Raw genomic sequence first — 16,761 nt, forward strand, 5'->3', positions numbered from 1 at the left:
GACATATAGCATACTTCTTAAGGAAGAAATCCAAGCAATCTTAGTCATTTGGGGGGGGAGGGGGTTTGATGTCAAAGTGATGCAAAATATTCTTTGTACTGTAAAGTACAATCTAAAAGTAGACATATTTGTTGTTCTATCCTGGTGTCATCTTGAAAGCTTTTTCAGTTGTGCTGCTTTTACAGAAAGTAGGGATGGTCTGAATTGACCTAATCGTAGTTGTTGTGGTCATGCGGTTGACCCAGTGAAAGACCCTATTGTGGTAAGCTGGGTAACTGCCTAAAATCACTCCTAAACTGCAGGATGGCGACATATGACATCCTTGTAATAGGTTTTAAAGTAAAAATTTTGTCGTAAAAATATGATGAACCAAGCGTGGCCTTTCAGGTGAAAAGCTGGCATCTGTAGCCTTGTTCAAGCTTTATCTAATTCCTTGGTCTTGTAGATAAGTCGACTTTACGGTGAAGCAGGGAAGCTGAGTTTAGACTGAGATGCTGCACAGCAGACCTGGTAGTACAGACTGCTAACATAGGCTTGTGGCAGGGCTCCCCAGGCTAGAACCTAAAGTGCTTTGGATTTAAAATTTGAATTTTATTTTGAAATGTGAATTTGACAAACTTCAAATGAGTCTTCAATATCTAACATTGGGGTTAAGGTTCAAAATGTTGACTTGTGCCCTAGTCTCCCTCGGTCACTTTTTTCCCTCCTTCCTCTATATTCCTCAATTTACTATACATAATATTATTGCAGGTCTTTGTAGTTCTCACAGGCATTCAAAGCTCTTGCTCGTGTTGCCGTGTGCACTGTGTGTGCTCTTGGGATGCTTCCTGTGTATGAATGCACAAAAGTTCTCCTGTTTGGTTTTTTTTTATGGGCTTCTATTCTGGTTTGTGGTATTCAATACTATATAATCTTGCTGCTTGCTTTATTTATTAATATAATGTCTCTGAAGGCTTTTAATATTTTAAACGTTGTAGTGGAAGACTCTAGCATATTGGCCAAGAACTGTGCAACTGCAATAAAAGTAAATGGCATTAAATATTTCTTACTGTCCCTTTATCGCTTTAACCAGATGATTCACAATTACATGGAGCACTTGGAAAGAACCAAACTTCATCAGCTCACAGGGGGTGATCAGCTCGAGTCCACGACCCACAGCAGAATTAGGTAAGCTTTGTTACGCTCGCCCTGAAATGAAAGCAAAAAATCCCTTCATTTGTCTTTGCAAGACTTTGTTCTTTAATCCTACCACAACGGTTTGGCTGAATCGGAAAGATTTGTTGTATGATTGGAATGCAGGAAGAGAACAGCGTAGAAAGCGATAGAAAAAAAGCTGTTGCTGTTGTGCTGCTAGATGCAGAGCTGTATTTTGCACATCAGCCTTAAACAATTTCAGTGTGTTTTTTCTTTATTATGGGCATTCTCGGTCAGGTAGGCGGTGAAAACGCCCGGGGCTCTCCCCGCACGGATGCTCCCTTCCCATTGCTTTGTGTGCAGCTCCGTGAAGCCGCGGAGCCCGCTGCCCTCCCATCTCATTCCGAACGCCCTGGGGAAACCCATCGTGCGGCTTCAGGTGCTTTTTGGCCACTGAAGCCCCCGTGCAGAGGGCAGAGAGCAGCTCCCGAGCCGCCCGCGCCGCTGTCGCGCGGCCCCGGCGCAGGGGGAGGAGGGAGGTGATGTCATTGCTCGGAGCTGCTGCAGAGCAGTGCGAAGCTGCCGCTGATGGCATCGCTTTTGTGGCAGCACCCGCATGACAGACCTGGCCTCCGGAGCTACCCCCTCGGCCCCTGCGTAGCCTTCTCGCTTGCGGCGTTTCACCATGCCCGCGCAGCGCCATGAATCCCGGCTGCATGCTGCTCTTTGTGTTTGGCTTCGTTGGCGGGGCGGTGGTCATTAACTCGGCCATCCTCGTGTCGCTCTCCGTTCTGCTGCTCGTGCACTTTTCCATTTCTACCGGCGTGCCCGCGCTGACGCAGAACCTGCCGAGGATACTCAGGTACTCGGAGCCGCCGGAGCGTGGCTTGGTGCTCGCTCGCCGCCCCTGCTTTCCGCTCCCTTTTAACGGGAAGAGCAAGGATAATTTGGAGATGTAAATTATATTTAATTTCATTCTGTGAAGTTGAGATTTGTAAATTGGGCTGCAGCGATTTTCTTATACGCTTGAATTTTCTTGCCTTTTGTTTGGGCTAATACAAGGTCAGTTTTTGTATTTCTTTAGGATTTATTTATCTTATATCTATTTATCTTATAGTAACCTGCACAAAAAGCTGTAATGTTAAACATAGTGGATAAAGCTCTTGCTCAATGTATTGTCAGGTAGATCATGTAGCTATAAATGGATGTAGACAGAGGTCCTGCACTTAGATTTGATTCATTTTTTTGTCAGAATTATATAGGATCCCTTAATTGATGATCTGCACAAATATATTCATTAATCTAGTGCATGTTAAAAAATTTTGGCTACTTGGAGGGGGGGAAAAAATCTTTCATTATTTGAACATTAGAGCTCTTAAAGCCTATTCACTATTGTTCAGCCAAATGTTATCCTCTCCTCGCCTGCTGTACTTGTATGGCAGGCTGCCAAGTGTGTCTGTCCTCCCTCAAGTTGGGTTCTGTTTCTCCTGTTTGCCTGGAGAAGGAGCATTTACGTGTTGCAGTATTGTTACCCTGAGTAATCTCCACACACGTTATGATATTATAATTACAGATAGAAAACAATTGGAAAGGTTTTTAAAAATATAGCTTTGATCTAGGAGTTGATACACTTCAACTGGGGTTGTAAATTTACTAACAAACTTTATTTGCAGAGTTAAAAATACTGGAAATAATTTGTCCTCTAAAAGAGCAGTGTGGCTTTTTATTGCTCTAATACTTGGCTAAATTCAGTGGGTTTTTTGTTAGTGGGTTCTTTAACTTGGGTTCTTTAACTTGGGTCTCCGATCATACATGTACACTCACGTGCACACATGTGAAGTACAATTGACCAAATAAAAAATGGACCTCTCTGGAGACCAATCTGGATTTCTTCCTTTTCCCCCCAACTTAAAGTTCACAAATATTTACATAGTAAAAAAAAATAGATTTCTTACAGTTAAGCTGTCAAGCAGTTTAAGAAATATGTGAGGGTGTGTTTTGGACCTGTGGTGAATGGGTTTTGGTGGTGGGATTTCTTCTGTGGGGGATGTATATGTTTCTGATGTGTTGGTTGTTTGGAAATGGTGCTTCTTCCATCAGTAAGTTTTTGGGGCATTATAAGAATTAGGAAACTTAATTTCTTACCTTGTGTTCATATAAAAGTAAAAATATGTAATGAAGAAATCTAATTATAATGGCCGTGTTTGTATTGCTTTTAACTTGAGACAGAGGTTACAGAGCATCTGGCATTTACCCCAGAGAGGCCTGTAAATGTTTTGGTGCCTCACTCCAGAATATCAGTTTAACCTTTAAAACATTTGCCTGCTTCCTGCTCACCAAAGTATTTTCAGGTATTTGCAACTGGGGAGTATAAGAGGCTTCTCACTCTCATCCATAACCAGTGAAATCAGTTGAAACCTTTCATTTATTTAGCGAGTACCTTACTGCAGATGTGCATGTAATAAGTGTTAGGTTCCCAAATAATTCCCCGTTTCAAACTTTGCTTACAGGCATATTCTTGCCATGCACCTGAGCTCATATTTTAGTACCTCCAAAGAAGTTCACTTTCAAATCTGCTTAAAACTATTCTGCAAGAAAGCAAGTCTTTAAGGGCACTTTTTGTTGGGGGAGGCAGTATAAATACAATTTCTGATAACTGCAAAGATAAGCTTTGTGGCGTATCCTGCAAGTAAGCAAATCTGTGCACCGCTTCAGGAGGCGGTTTCCAAAGCTAGGAACCCTTCACAATGCCTGCTTTATAACTGCCTTTCTTCTACACTAAAGGGTTTCAACTTGCCTCCTTTTCTTTTTTCCTTCCTTTCTTTCTTTCCTTTATGTTTGTGCTGCTGAATTTCTTGACCAGTGAGATGTTTCAGTCCTTTTCTAAGGATAATCTAAGCTGAAGTAGTGTGTGTCTTTTGTTCCTCACATGTGCTAGAGCTGTGAGAAAACTCAAGAAAAGCAGCGCTTGCTGTAATTTTGGGAACTACTAGAATAGGCCTATTTGGTTGTATTTTATGAAGCCTTTTTTCAGCAAAATTACTGTTCCAACCTCTGACTGTCGGATGCTCCTAATTTTATAACATTGACTGGTGTTTTTTTTTTTGCATTGTTACCTCCTTCACTCTGCTAGACTGCTTCTGAATTAAGATTCTGCTTCGGAATAATATTTATGAAGGCTCAAGAGTTACAAATTAGTTGCAAAGTTTTTTTATTTTTTTATGTGACAGGAAACATTTTTATTTCTATACAGACAAGATTTGTACCGGATAAAGTTGTTTGCTATTCAGATACTGGTTTTTGGCTCTATAAAGCTTACCAAAAGGTGCGTTCTGCCTAGTTGCTCAATAAAAGTCCTTCCTGAGTGCCCTTTTTTCCCAAAATAACTGGTAATACTTTTTCTTGGGAAACATGTTTTTTCTGCTGTCACTTAGGTGCATATTTGTCTTCTGCCTGTAACGAACTTAAGGCTTTGCTTGAGCGATGCCCTGTCCTTGCAGTCCTCTTTCTCCTGGCTTTCATTGTCCTGGCTGAACAGGCACTTCACGCTCAGTTCTGCGCCCCGTTGGTGGCCTCCCTTTGGAGGCTGGCTGCCTCCTCCTGTGCCCTGCACGATCAAGCAGAGGTTTTATCCTCACAATAAGGAGGAATTCATCCCTCTGCTTGCTGGTCTCGTCACTGAGCACGGGACTGGCTTTGCAGGGTTTCTTGAGGATCAAGAATAAGCCCTGACCTCCTGGTGAAGCAGCACTGATGTCCGAGGTCATGTAACCTTAAGCCACTGCTGCTCTCTGAAGAAGCAGCCATCTCCACTCACTGCTAGCTCTTTTCTTAGGTGCCCTTTTCCCTGAGGCTGCCACAATGTTAGTGCAGCCTTGGGGGGGAACTGGAGTGGGGAATTGATCTGTTGAAATGAAGCGGTTTTGACCGGGATGGTTTTAGCTTGGTGTAATGCCTTGACCCAGTTTTCGGCAGTTATACAAACGCATAGGATTTGTGTGTCCTTTAAAAGAAAGAGGCATTTAAAACAGTGAGATGAAATAGCCTTTAAGCTGATTTGTTTATGACTTTTCTTCAAATACTTCAATTAATGATTTAGTAGTTGATTATTGTAGAAGTTGTACTGTGTAGTTTGACGAGGAAATATATTAATGTTCTCACACGATTGCTGAAAATTTAATTTTGTCTGAAGCGAGGAAACATTTTCATTTTGTTCTTCTGTTTATATTCCAAGGGAGTTTTATTCTAGATTAGTTTAGGTGTTATCAAAACTGTTGCCTAAAATTGTAGGACAGAAGATTTCAGTTAATCAAAGCACATGAAATCAGAAATTATGTGCATAAGAATGTATGCTGCATTGCATATTTCAGAGTATTGCAAAAATGCTTGAACCTTATGCCACTTTTTTATCAATTTAAGGACGTGCAGAACATGAAATTGTGACATATGAAATAGTTGATGATATTGGTCTCTTTCATGCAGAAAGGAGCGTCCGATATCCCTGGGCATCTTCCCGTTGCCTCCAGGAGATGCACTGCTGACGCCTGAAGCTCAGCGGGAAGCCGGGGAAACGCCTGGATCAGAGCATTGGAAATTCCCAGAGTTGAGCCAGCCGCGCTCCCACACCAGCCTCAAGGTGAGCGCTAAGGTTGCCCACCTTGCGTTGTAGGAGAAATCCTCAACAGAAATGAGTACTAGAAGAAACAGTTTGGGTCAGATTTTCATTATGTGTGGTGATGCCAGATAGTTGTTTTGCTTGTCTTTTTTTTCCTCCTCTCCCTTCGATTAAAGGCCATTTCCAACAGCTGGTCACTTGTTCTTTAGAGAATAGGTATGTAACTGGATAGTCAGGCTTGCTGATAAATGTGGTGCTAGGAGAGCTTTGATTACTGTAGATTTGGTACTGTGATACAGCCTTCACCTGTATCACAGTACTGAATCTCTATAAGATATAAGGATATGTTAGGAATATAGTGTAGGTATACCCTGGAGCTGAGAATGACCTAACTTTCCTAAATTAGCCTGTGATATGGGTTCCCTCAGCTCACTTCTAACTGTTCCAATTATTCTCCACTCCAGCAACGAGAAGGTGGCAGTGAGAAAACAGCAGGGAGAAAAATAGGGAGAGTGGAGATGGGAAGAGGTGAACCTGGGAGCCGGGGCTAGGGTGTGATAGTGCAGCATGTGGGGAGGCATCCCCAGCAGGAAGCACTCGGTATGTAAAGCCTCCCTATATCTTTATGTTGGAAAGCAGTTTGGAAGGCTATGTCTGTACTATTGTATCTGAAGATGCTTGGAGAAGCTGAAGGAAACTTCCTCCTTCTGTCTGAATGTAACATCTTAAGTGACAAGCTTGTGACCATGCTTTATCAACCGAGATAAAACACTCGGGTTCAAATAAATGCTTTGTGTAGGCATAACCTCTTTAGCAGGCATGACACTTCAGCCACACTCTCCAAATGATGTTGCCAGTACTAACTTAAAGTATTGCTTTCATTCCTGTTTCTTTGCATTTCCATGTTCTTTTTTTTTGTTGTTTTTTGGCATTTGCCCTTTAGTTTGTATCCCTAACAGTCCTGATAATTTTGTAACTTGTGTTGATATCTGTCACTGATAACGTTCAATTTTAGGATGAGCTCTCTGATGTTAGCCAAGCAGGCTCCAAATCTACTACTCCAGCATCAACAGCTGCTTCAGATGTACCTGCACTGCCTGCTGAAACTCCTCAAAAGGAAGATGTTGAAGGGCTGGCCAAGGGCACAGATGTGCCAAATGAGAAGCTGGACGTAAGCAAGAACATTGAAGTACAGGTAGCTCAAGAGACAAGAACTGTGTCCATTGGTAAGCTGATTTAACTTTTTAGCATTGTTAAAGACCTCACATATAATCCATTTTAAAAAAAATATGGTAGTTATTGTGCCAGGAATGTGATGATTTTTCTTTTGATGTTTTCAAGGGTGCTAGTCCATTTTTCATTGACTTTAGCCATTCTTTTTTCTGGAATTAGAATTACGTCTGTTATCCTCTTCAGAAAGGAGAGGGCGGGGGGGAAAATCAACACTCCCCTAGACGTAAAGACTTAGAATGAGACAGACACCTGCTTAGTTTCAAATGTGGAAGTAGTGGGGAATAACTACCATTTGGTGAGAGTTGCAATTAAAGTGCCATTCTGTTATGGGCAAGGGTTTCATATAACCAGCAAAGTGCCAAAGAAACTGAAACCATCTCGCAACACTGGAAAATTGCCTTAAAGTTTTTGCTATATTATTACTTTCTTTGAATGACTGGAGTTAAATTTAGTTAAGACTTGCTTAGAAATGTCAGTATCTGCAGTGGAGTGTTATAAAATTGATAAGTCTTCTAACTTAAATGATTCTTACCAAGCCAGCTGTTGATAAGTCTCCTGATGATTATTGCTGATATTGTATGTCACAAATTGGCTGTCTTGTTTTGAAACTTACCATTTATTTCTCTTAAGGTGGAAATGAAAATGAAGAAAAATCTGAAGTTCAAGCAATTATTGAGTCAACGCCAGAGTTGGATATGGATAAAGATCTCAGTGGATACAAGGGTTCCAGGTAAGTCTTGTGCTGTTGTTCGAGGACTACCAGAGTTCAGCTTTGAACTTGCAACTTGCTTTGGAATTTCAGCAGCCTGAAATTGTGTATTATGTAATGAATCCCCTACTTCTGTGACCTTAGGAGGTTTTTTATGTACATCAGCATTTCTTGTTGCTGTTGATACTCCTCTAGTGAATGTTCAGGGTACTTCATGTTACAGTAGTCTTAAAAATGTTCCCAGAAAGGGTATATATCAAAAAGACCTGTTTTCAAAAATTTAGGTTTATAAAAATCTAGCTTTTCTTTTCAGTCATGTTCTTGCATTTTCATCTCTATCTTTACAATCTGCCCTTATGATTTATTTGGCAATTACCACAGCATTGATTTATCAGCTTCCAGTGTGCTGTCCATGCTGGCAGAATGCTTTTGCCTAGATCTGAGCCCTTGCTGTTTTTTGTGTGTAAAGGATAAGGTTCTTTTAATATCTGAAAAGACCCATTGAAAATGAGCATCTTTCAGAAGCAGGAGAGTATGTGACCTTCTGGGTAAACCCTGATCAATTTAGGGTCTGTTAGACCTTGAAATACTTGCTCTGTGTTTCTTCATGGGGGAATTACCTGGCTATGAGAATGTTAATGGCTGAAAGAACAGAGGAATATTCTGATTTCTAGCTGCTTAATTCTTTTGTGTTCTTCTAAAGTTTAAATGACTCCCTACTTGGCTGAACTGTCTCTTCTTCAGACACTTAGGGTGACTAAGTTTTGATGGAACATCTGGATGCTAAACCTGATATTCTGTCATACATTAAAATCCAGAGAGCTTCAAATTCAAAACCTACTCCAAGTTTGGCATCTCGGTGCCAAAGTAGTATTTGAAAAGAGAATTTAGGATTCCAAGCCAACTAACAGCTTCTGCAAGTTTTGTGTTTTTAACGCAGTAACAAGTGAGCTGAGGTAGAAACAGAGACCATTTTCTTCAGTGTGGGAATAGTTTCTTCCTGCTTTTGGTGATTTGTCCATTTTAATTCTTTCCATAGCACTCCTACCAAAGGTATAGAGAACAAGGCGTTTGACCGTAATACAGAGTCCCTCTTTGAAGAACTGTCATCTGCTGGTTCTGGCCTAATTGGAGATGTGGATGAAGGTGCAGATTTACTGGGTAAGCTGCTCATTTAAGGACACTGCATGTACAGTGCTTTTCCTAGGTAGCAGAGTGTTCCCTTGGATGTATCATGACTGGATTTGCTATTAGGTTTAAAAATCTTATGTTAAAATCTTTCAGTGTCATCCAAAGTGGTTATTAGTTTTACATGAAAAGTTGGAGAACTTACCCTTATTAACACCTTAAGTTGGTTAAGGAAATGAAATTTCTGTCAGGAATTCCTGGTAGAAGGTGCTTTGTTTTCCATGGGCAAAAATAACACTCTTTAGTATAATGTGTGAAAGTCTGGCAATGACTTAAGCTTTTTTTCCTTTTTTCCCAATAAAACTGTTGCTTTAAAGCAAGACCACTCATAACCAAGTGTTGATCTAATAGTTTTACTGTGTAATCACTACTTCGTTACAATACAACCATAGTAGGAACTAATCTGTGTCACCCGAAAGCCGCATCTGCATCCAGGATATCTGGTGGGAATTTTTTAGCATTTGGCTTCCTTCTAAATGAACATCAATTTTGCTTTCTCTTTTTTCTCTTTTTAAAAAGAAAAAAGTTAATTGAAATTCTCTAATTTGCTTTCTCTTGGGCTGCATACCCAGGGGAATATTCTGGTGTGTATGCTTTCTTTCTTTTTAAAATAAAATAAAAAAATCTTCGAAATCTGTTGCTTCAACAGTTAGGTGTTCTTGGCTGCTGCTCTCATATAATACATTCTCTGCATATTTTTTTTTTCCCCTGCTTGGTAACATTATTTTTGCCTTCTCATGGCTTTCTAGTTTTTTTGGGTTTTTTATTTTTCTTTTTTTCCTCACATTGTAAAGGAACCTGAAACCAGTTGGAAGTCATCCTAGGTACTTTTAATCTATGAGTACTAAAAATACTTAAAAAGCAATATTTACCTGAATAAAAACTTCTTGATGATTGTACTGTAGGCCACTTTGATGCCCTGATTGACCAGTACCAATAACTGGTTGAAGTTACTTCAGTAATTTAGTGCCATTTATTTTTTTTAATCCCAAATTCAGAGAAATTCCAAGAGGTGAAACTTTGAATAGCATGTCTATTTAAGTACCTTTTTTATTTTTTTATTACTTTCTATTTATCGTTTAGGTTTGTGGTTATCAAAATTGTTTGAAAGTTCGCAATTTCAGTTTTCTTCAGTTCTGCTAATCTCAAATTAGTGTACATAGTGCCCTTATCAGAATGGTAGTGAGAGCAGGATTAATCTGAAAAGAAAGGTGCAAGATATAGAATGTTTTGTTTGAAAAGGTTTTTCCTTTTGTATGTTCATTAATTCTGCAATTGATATTACATTAGGCCTGCAAACAACAGAATAAGCAATTAATTTCAGCAATTTAGGTAATATTAAAGTAATAATGTAAAAGGTGAAGTTAAACTCACCTTTTCATTAGCATGGTTATTTTTACCTCCTACCAAATGGCTTAGCATTTCTAAGTACTGTTCTTCTAAATGATTTTTCAAAAACTGTGATAATCTTTTAATTATAAATATAAGTAGCCTAACCAGTGAACAATGTCATTATGCTGTGTTTTCTTTTAAAGTGTTTGTCTTACCTGTGAATCCTGCTTCTAATCACATCACATCTCGCTTCATGTTTTTGGTTGTAGTTTCGCTTTGAATTCACACTTATTTCCTAAGATTAAGTATTTCATTGTTCTTCAGTCATACTACACTTTACATAAACTGTTTCTTGTTCTTGTTTTTGCTCTACATGGAATGCATGGGCTTTAAAGACCATAATTTCTTTGGTAAGGTATCATTTGCTCTGGGGAGGTCTGCAGGGCTTTTGCCTTCTGAGCTTTCTAATAGAGCAAGTCTAATGTCTCTGACTTCTGAGTGTAGCATATGATGTCAAAGGCAGTTGAGCATTAAATATGTAAATTTTTGTGCACAAATATTTCCTCACTGAAGCCATTTTTGTATTCTGAATTAGTAGTACTGTAAGCTGTTAATCCGTAAAATATTTGAAGTGGCATTATGGTTAGCCAGAGTTGCCTTTAGGCTTTAGTTAAAGAAGGAGGGGAAAAGCTAGTCATAGAAGGTAGGTCCTCAAACTTCAGAGAGCTCACAGTTGTTTTTGTTTGTTTGTGTTCTGAAAAAATTGTTATACTTTAATTGAAATGCTTTTAAACAAGGGCAAAGCATAGGTTGTAAGAATACCTATTTCATTTGCTAAACTATCTTGGTTTTTTTTGGAAAGGCATGGGTCGTGAAGTTGAAAACCTTATTTTGGAAAACACTCAGCTGTTGGAGACAAAGTAAGTGTGAATGTGTGTATTTAAAAAAAAATAAAATAAAAGGTGTGGAGGGGATAAATTTCTGCTGTTTTGTTCTTACTTGCCAAGTGATTGCCCTTTTGAGTGTGACTTTACACAATGTTGAACTCTTGTCACTTATTTAATAAGATGCAGGTGTTCTCAAAGCTCAGTCTTTAGCTTGCCTGTGTACTTGCTTGGATACTTATCCAGGTGTTCCCTCTTTAATATACAAGAGGCAGATCCATAATAGGTGTAGAAAGAGGAGCAAAGGCTGTCCAGTTCAGGATAGTGCTAGATCATTGATCAGGAGTGACAGCTGGATAGAGCTGTGTGAAATAGGTAGCTGTCTATCTTCTTTGCAAGCAAATCTTATATCAATATTAAGAACAAATCAATATTTGAATGGTATGAGTATACCTTCAGTTTTAATAGTGTTGGTGGGATAAGTCTTGAGAGTTTGTATGTGTATATTTGGCTAAATATAGAGCCTAATTGGTATTCTTCCTTTTAGTAATGTTGAGGATGCAGTAAGCAAAAGCTGCCTTTGTTTTTGAAAGGCTGTAAGGAATGCAGCACAGTGTCATAGTATGAGGTTAATACTCATCAATATCTTTTTATAATGCAGTAGTACTCGTGCATGTCTTAAGTGTTTGATGTGAGGGAGTGTTTGGCCAGTTTGGGAAAGCTGTAGATTTCCATAGCAACTCTGCAAGAAATCATTTGTGTACATCTTCAAGTTCAAGAAGGAAATTAAATATTCGGAGACCGTAGTCACCCTTGTAATAATCTATTTCAAATGTTTGCATAGAAATGCACTGAATGTGGTGAAGAATGATTTAATAGCAAAAGTGGATGAATTGACCTGCGAGAAGGATGTGCTGCAAGGTGAATTAGAGGCTGTAAAACAAGCAAAGCAAAAGCTCGAAGAGAAGAACAAGGAACTGGAAGAAGAACTTAGAAAGTAAGTTCAATACGATGGCTTAAAAATAAAGAAAATCATTTTGGTGTCTAATTTGACCATTTTCTATGTATGTATTTTTTTCTAGAGCTCGTGCAGAAGCAGAGGAAGCCAGACAGAAAGCTAAAGAGGATGATGATGTAAGTGTTTGTGTGCACGTGTATTTTTGCATATACAGTTTACAGTAGAACATTAGAAGCCCACGTGCATGTAGTGCCGTTCAGTTTTATTACTTAAGCAATAATGGATTTTCTGCATGTGTAGTCATGACAGAAGATCTAAACATCGTAAGTAAACTAATACAAACTGCTTCTAGTTTTCAGTCTCCTCTCTAGCCATTGTGTGGCACGTTCCTTTTGAAGAAATGGTTTTTATAAATTCAGTTTATGCTACATACAAAGCGTGGGAGGAAAGGTAGAAGGCACTGGGTAGAACTGAGTTAGTTTTACAAAGCTGCACATGGTTCAGCATCTGGAACTGTGCCCTAAGCTGGCGCTTACCGGAAGGCAGAGACTGCCTCTGCAAGGCCATGCCGGGCTCCTTTGTTCCTTCTATCTTTGGGTTTTTTTGTGTGTTCAGAGTGACGTCCCTACTGCTCAGCGGAAGCGTTTTACTCGTGTCGAAATGGCCCGTGTCCTAATGGAAAGAAATCAGTATAAAGAGAGACTGATGGAGCTTCAGGAAGCTGTGCGATGGACTGAGATGATAAGGTAAAATTATAGCCCCTCCCAGATTTTACAGGCTTGGGAATTTTTTTAGCTGTGGAGTGACCTGATCTATAGGTTGAGGCCCTATCTGCCCTTCTGCATGCTGCCATAACTGCCCCTGAATCAATCTAATTTTTCAGTTACCTGCATATAATTTATTTTGTCAAAGTGAGTTCTTGATTGGACTTAGTGTTTTCTTCATGAGAGGTATAATAAGCATCCTGTACTGGATATATGTACTTTGGAACAGTTATAAAGTTTTATAAACAAAAATATTCGTTTAGGAGGCAAGAAAAAACGTCATTTGTATGTATACACATATGCTAAATCAATGGACCCAACTGTCAACTACAAAGTCAGAAAGAAATAACATGCAATCAGTTTTCAGAACTGATCTAATCCATGTAACCGAATTTGAACAATTCAGGGGATGTGGGGGGTGTGGAAATGCAAGGTAAAACCACAAGGTTGGCTAAACAGAAGCAGTAAAAATATGACTTGGTCTAACTTGCATGCTGAATACTGAGCTGACCAGAAAAGGATTCCAAAAAATGTGGTCTTTTGCCTCTGATCTCAGCCAGCATCCTATTTTTGTTGCACCCTTGCCAGTCCTGAGCCCATCTCCGCTGCAGAGTGGTGTCACTTGCTGCCGCCTGCAGGTCAGGTGTCACATGGACACTTGTTTTTTTCTATTGTTCTTAATATGTGAGAGCCATTTTGACTCTAAATCTGTGTGAGAGAAACATTTATTCCCGAGGAGATATGACAGCAGCTACTTTGCCGTAACTGTTCTCTTCTACGGCAATCCTCCCCTTGCTATGTTAATGTATGTATGAGGAATAAACATTCTGTTGCTTGTTTACCAGAGCCTTGGGGAATAAGAGACTTAAAAATAAGTCTCCCCCCACCCCCAACTCCCCTCCTGCAAAAAGTAAAAGGCAGGCAGAAGGATTTAAAATTAAATGTTTTGTTGTTTATAGTGGAAAAACTGTAGCTTTCCACAGCTTTGTCTTGGCTGTTTGAAAAGCACTTGCCAATTGTGGGTTCTGACATAAATAAGAGGGTAGGATGTTTATTGAGGAACTTTAATTCCACTAGCTAGAATTTCAATGCTTAGTTCCTCTCTGATTACAAAAGAAGTGGTAATGTGAAGAAATAGGCTTTGATACTGTTGATACCTACTACCTTATTTTTTAAATGCTGGAGCTGTTTAAATGCTAGAACTATTCTGTTCCTTGCCTTTAGACTTGATGCTTACCGAGTAAACTTAGAATTCCTTTCTCGTAGAGCTTCAAGGGAAAACCCAGCCATGCAAGAGAAGAAGAGATCAAGCATTTGGCAGTTGTAAGTGTTGAAACACAATTCCCTGGCCAAAACAAGCCAAAAGACCCTAACCTAACCAAAAGCTGGCACATTTTTGTATGTTTTCTAATTATGTTTTTGGCAAATGAAGGTATCTTACCTGTTTTCCTTTTGTTACCTAGCATGCCCACTCGGTAAGGCTGCTCTTGAAGACAAAAATATATCGTAAGCTGCATCATATAGTGAATTACTGTGCACTTTGGAGTTAAATATCAAAGTGCTGTAATATTTTTAGCTGAATGCGCACCAGGATTCTTGTTCTGAACATTTTAATGGAATTGAAAACTTGAAATTTGAATAGCTTGTGTGGATTGCATTTATTTCAAATTACTTTCCATCTACGACATACAGCTTATTGATTGTCAAATTATCCTTTCTAATGGAAATCCTAAATGAAAAAGGGAGGATTAAACAGCAAGTTCCTCGTAAAATAATTTTTGATGTGGTGGCTTGCTGATAGCTGTTCTATCTCTTATCATAGAAAATGATGCATTTTCTAGAATGGTTTTTCATGGTAGTGCATGAACTAATGTATTTCCTAATACTTGTTTTCTGGATATAATACTTGCATCCTAATTCTACTATTCTTTATACATTTTTATTCAGGGTAAAGATCCCAGTTAATTTGATAGGTGAAAGGAATACTACTACTTTAAGAATGTTATTGACCTGCATTTCTATGCTTTGAGGGTAATGCTGAGTGTGTGATGGCTGCTGTGTTGGGTTCCAGTTTCTTCACTCTAACTCTCTTGAGAAGGCTAATGTATGCAGTGGTTTGCCCACATGGTCAAGCCTGAATGTACTTTACAAATCTGAAGTGTCACTTTTTTTTCTCACTTTAGTTTTAGCAGGCTCTTCAGTTCATCTAGTAATACAGCTAAGAAACCGGAACCTCCTGTCAATGTTAAATATAATGCTCCAACCTCGCATATTACTCCGTCAGTCAAGAAAAGAAGCAGCACCTTATCTCAGTTACCTAGTGACAAATCTAAAGCCTTCGAATTCCTCAGTGACGAGTAAGATGTTTTGGTTTTGCAATGTTAGATATGTCTCAAATATTTACTGTTTTAATTATCTGAGATAAATGGCTTGCTGCTTGGTGAATTATAAGCATCTTCCTCATCTTCCTGAGATTCATACTTGTGAAATCAATGTACACAATGCACACTGAAATATGCAGCAGCAGATGAATATTTGGGGTTCTCTGGTGCGTTTGTGTTTTTAGTTGTTTTTCAGAACCCCTTTTTGACCTGTTGACTTTTAGAACTTGCAAAGATGCATAGTCCATGTGCTTAGACTTACTCAAAATTGGCTTTCTGGTTTTGCCTGTCTTTCCCAGGTTTCTTAGAGAGTCCACAAGCTTGTGTTCAACAAGTGATATGTTGAAAACTAGCTATATATTTGATACCCAGCACTTTCAGAGATCTTGTCCCTTGAGTTTAATGGACACTGCAGGAAAATAAGGAATTCTGAAAAGAGTAGCTAACAGCTTCTTTAATGATTTCTTCCTAGAACTGAAGCCAGTTTAGCCTCACGCAGAGAGCAGAAGAGAGAACAGTATCGCCAAGTAAAAGCACATGTTCAGAAAGAAGATGGTAGAGTACAGGCATTTGGTTGGAGTCTACCTCAGAAGTACAAACAGGTACTTGTGCTTGAGTAATGGCCACAGCTTTATCTTCTGTAAATTTGAACAACAGTTTCAGGAACAGGGTATTTCAGTCTGAGTGATTCTAGCATCTCTTTTTTTTGTCTTAGTTTAGACTTTTAAAGTTAAAAGTCTATCCAAAGAAAACCACAAAGCAAAACTGAAGCATATGTAACAATTTCCAATGAAGGTTGCAAATTTCTTTTTCTATGGAGGAAAGTATTTTTCTCTCCCTGCTTTTTTTGCCTAGGCAACAAATGGTGGCCAGGGTGACAAGATGAAGAATTTGCCTGTACCTGTCTACCTGAGACCTTTAGATGAGAAAGATACATCTATGAAGGTAAGATTAAGACCTGTGATTATACCTTTGAACCCCCCCCCCTTTTATTTCCATTGTTTTCTCTGTGTAATGTAGTTTTTTCTAAAGCACAGGTATCTGAGCTCAAACTTCAGTAAAATATGTATAATTTTAATTTTTATCAAATTATTGAGAACTACTATTTGATATCATACTTAAGTGTTAAAGTGTCTTTTTAGTTTATCTGAGTAATTTTTCAAAATCCCTCCCAAGTTTTGTGATTTCAACGGAAGTACTTTTTCTTTCAAGCTCTGGTGTGCTGTGGGAGTGAATCTGTCAGGAGGGAAAACACGAGATGGAGGCTCTGTGGTTGGTGCTAGTGTATTCTACAATGACATGACTGGTGTGGATGCAGATGGCAACAAACAGCGAACAGGCTCTCAAAGTAGCTTAGACAGACTGGATCAAGAACTGAAGGTACTCATGCTAAAGGCATAAAAATAAAGGCAGAGTGTTGCATGTTGGCTTGAAATGCTTTGGGACATAATGTTAGTCTGTAGAGACAATGAGTATGGCAGCAGGTGTATAAATACAATTGCATTGTTTTACACCTGTTCAACTTCATGATGGATCAACTTTATCATTTTTTTGTTGCTTTCT

General features: G+C 39.0%; 1 protein-coding gene across 8 annotated transcripts in view; it reads left to right on the forward strand.

The window, feature by feature from the left end:
- SPAG9 (sperm associated antigen 9) overlaps window positions 1–16,761 on the forward strand; it is a 54,842-nt gene that overhangs the window by 25,046 nt on the left and 13,035 nt on the right. For 2 of the 8 annotated variants that reach the window (XM_026046780.1, XM_026046782.1), the window contains exons 4-18: window positions 1,073–1,167; window positions 5,617–5,770; window positions 6,765–6,975; window positions 7,613–7,712; window positions 8,731–8,852; window positions 9,452–9,463; window positions 11,074–11,131; window positions 11,940–12,092; window positions 12,178–12,229; window positions 12,669–12,799; window positions 14,084–14,140; window positions 15,001–15,174; window positions 15,671–15,800; window positions 16,054–16,143; window positions 16,411–16,578. In XM_026046780.1, the coding sequence (XP_025902565.1) occupies window positions 1,073–1,167; window positions 5,617–5,770; window positions 6,765–6,975; window positions 7,613–7,712; window positions 8,731–8,852; window positions 9,452–9,463; window positions 11,074–11,131; window positions 11,940–12,092; window positions 12,178–12,229; window positions 12,669–12,799; window positions 14,084–14,140; window positions 15,001–15,174; window positions 15,671–15,800; window positions 16,054–16,143; window positions 16,411–16,578 (1,707 nt within the window). Of the gene's footprint in view, window positions 1–1,072; window positions 1,168–1,697; window positions 1,997–5,616; window positions 5,771–6,764; window positions 6,976–7,612; window positions 7,713–8,730; window positions 8,853–9,451; window positions 9,464–11,073; window positions 11,132–11,939; window positions 12,093–12,177; window positions 12,230–12,668; window positions 12,800–14,083; window positions 14,141–15,000; window positions 15,175–15,670; window positions 15,801–16,053; window positions 16,144–16,410; window positions 16,579–16,761 lie in introns of those variants that run through there. The other 6 variants (XM_026046784.1, XM_026046786.1, XM_026046781.1 and 3 more) reach the window with 3 other exon arrangements.

This window comes from Nothoprocta perdicaria, unplaced genomic scaffold (assembly GCF_003342845.1).
Source record: "Nothoprocta perdicaria isolate Ctin4 unplaced genomic scaffold, notPer1 scaffold_46, whole genome shotgun sequence".
NCBI classification, from domain to species: Eukaryota; Metazoa; Chordata; class Aves; order Tinamiformes; family Tinamidae; genus Nothoprocta; species Nothoprocta perdicaria.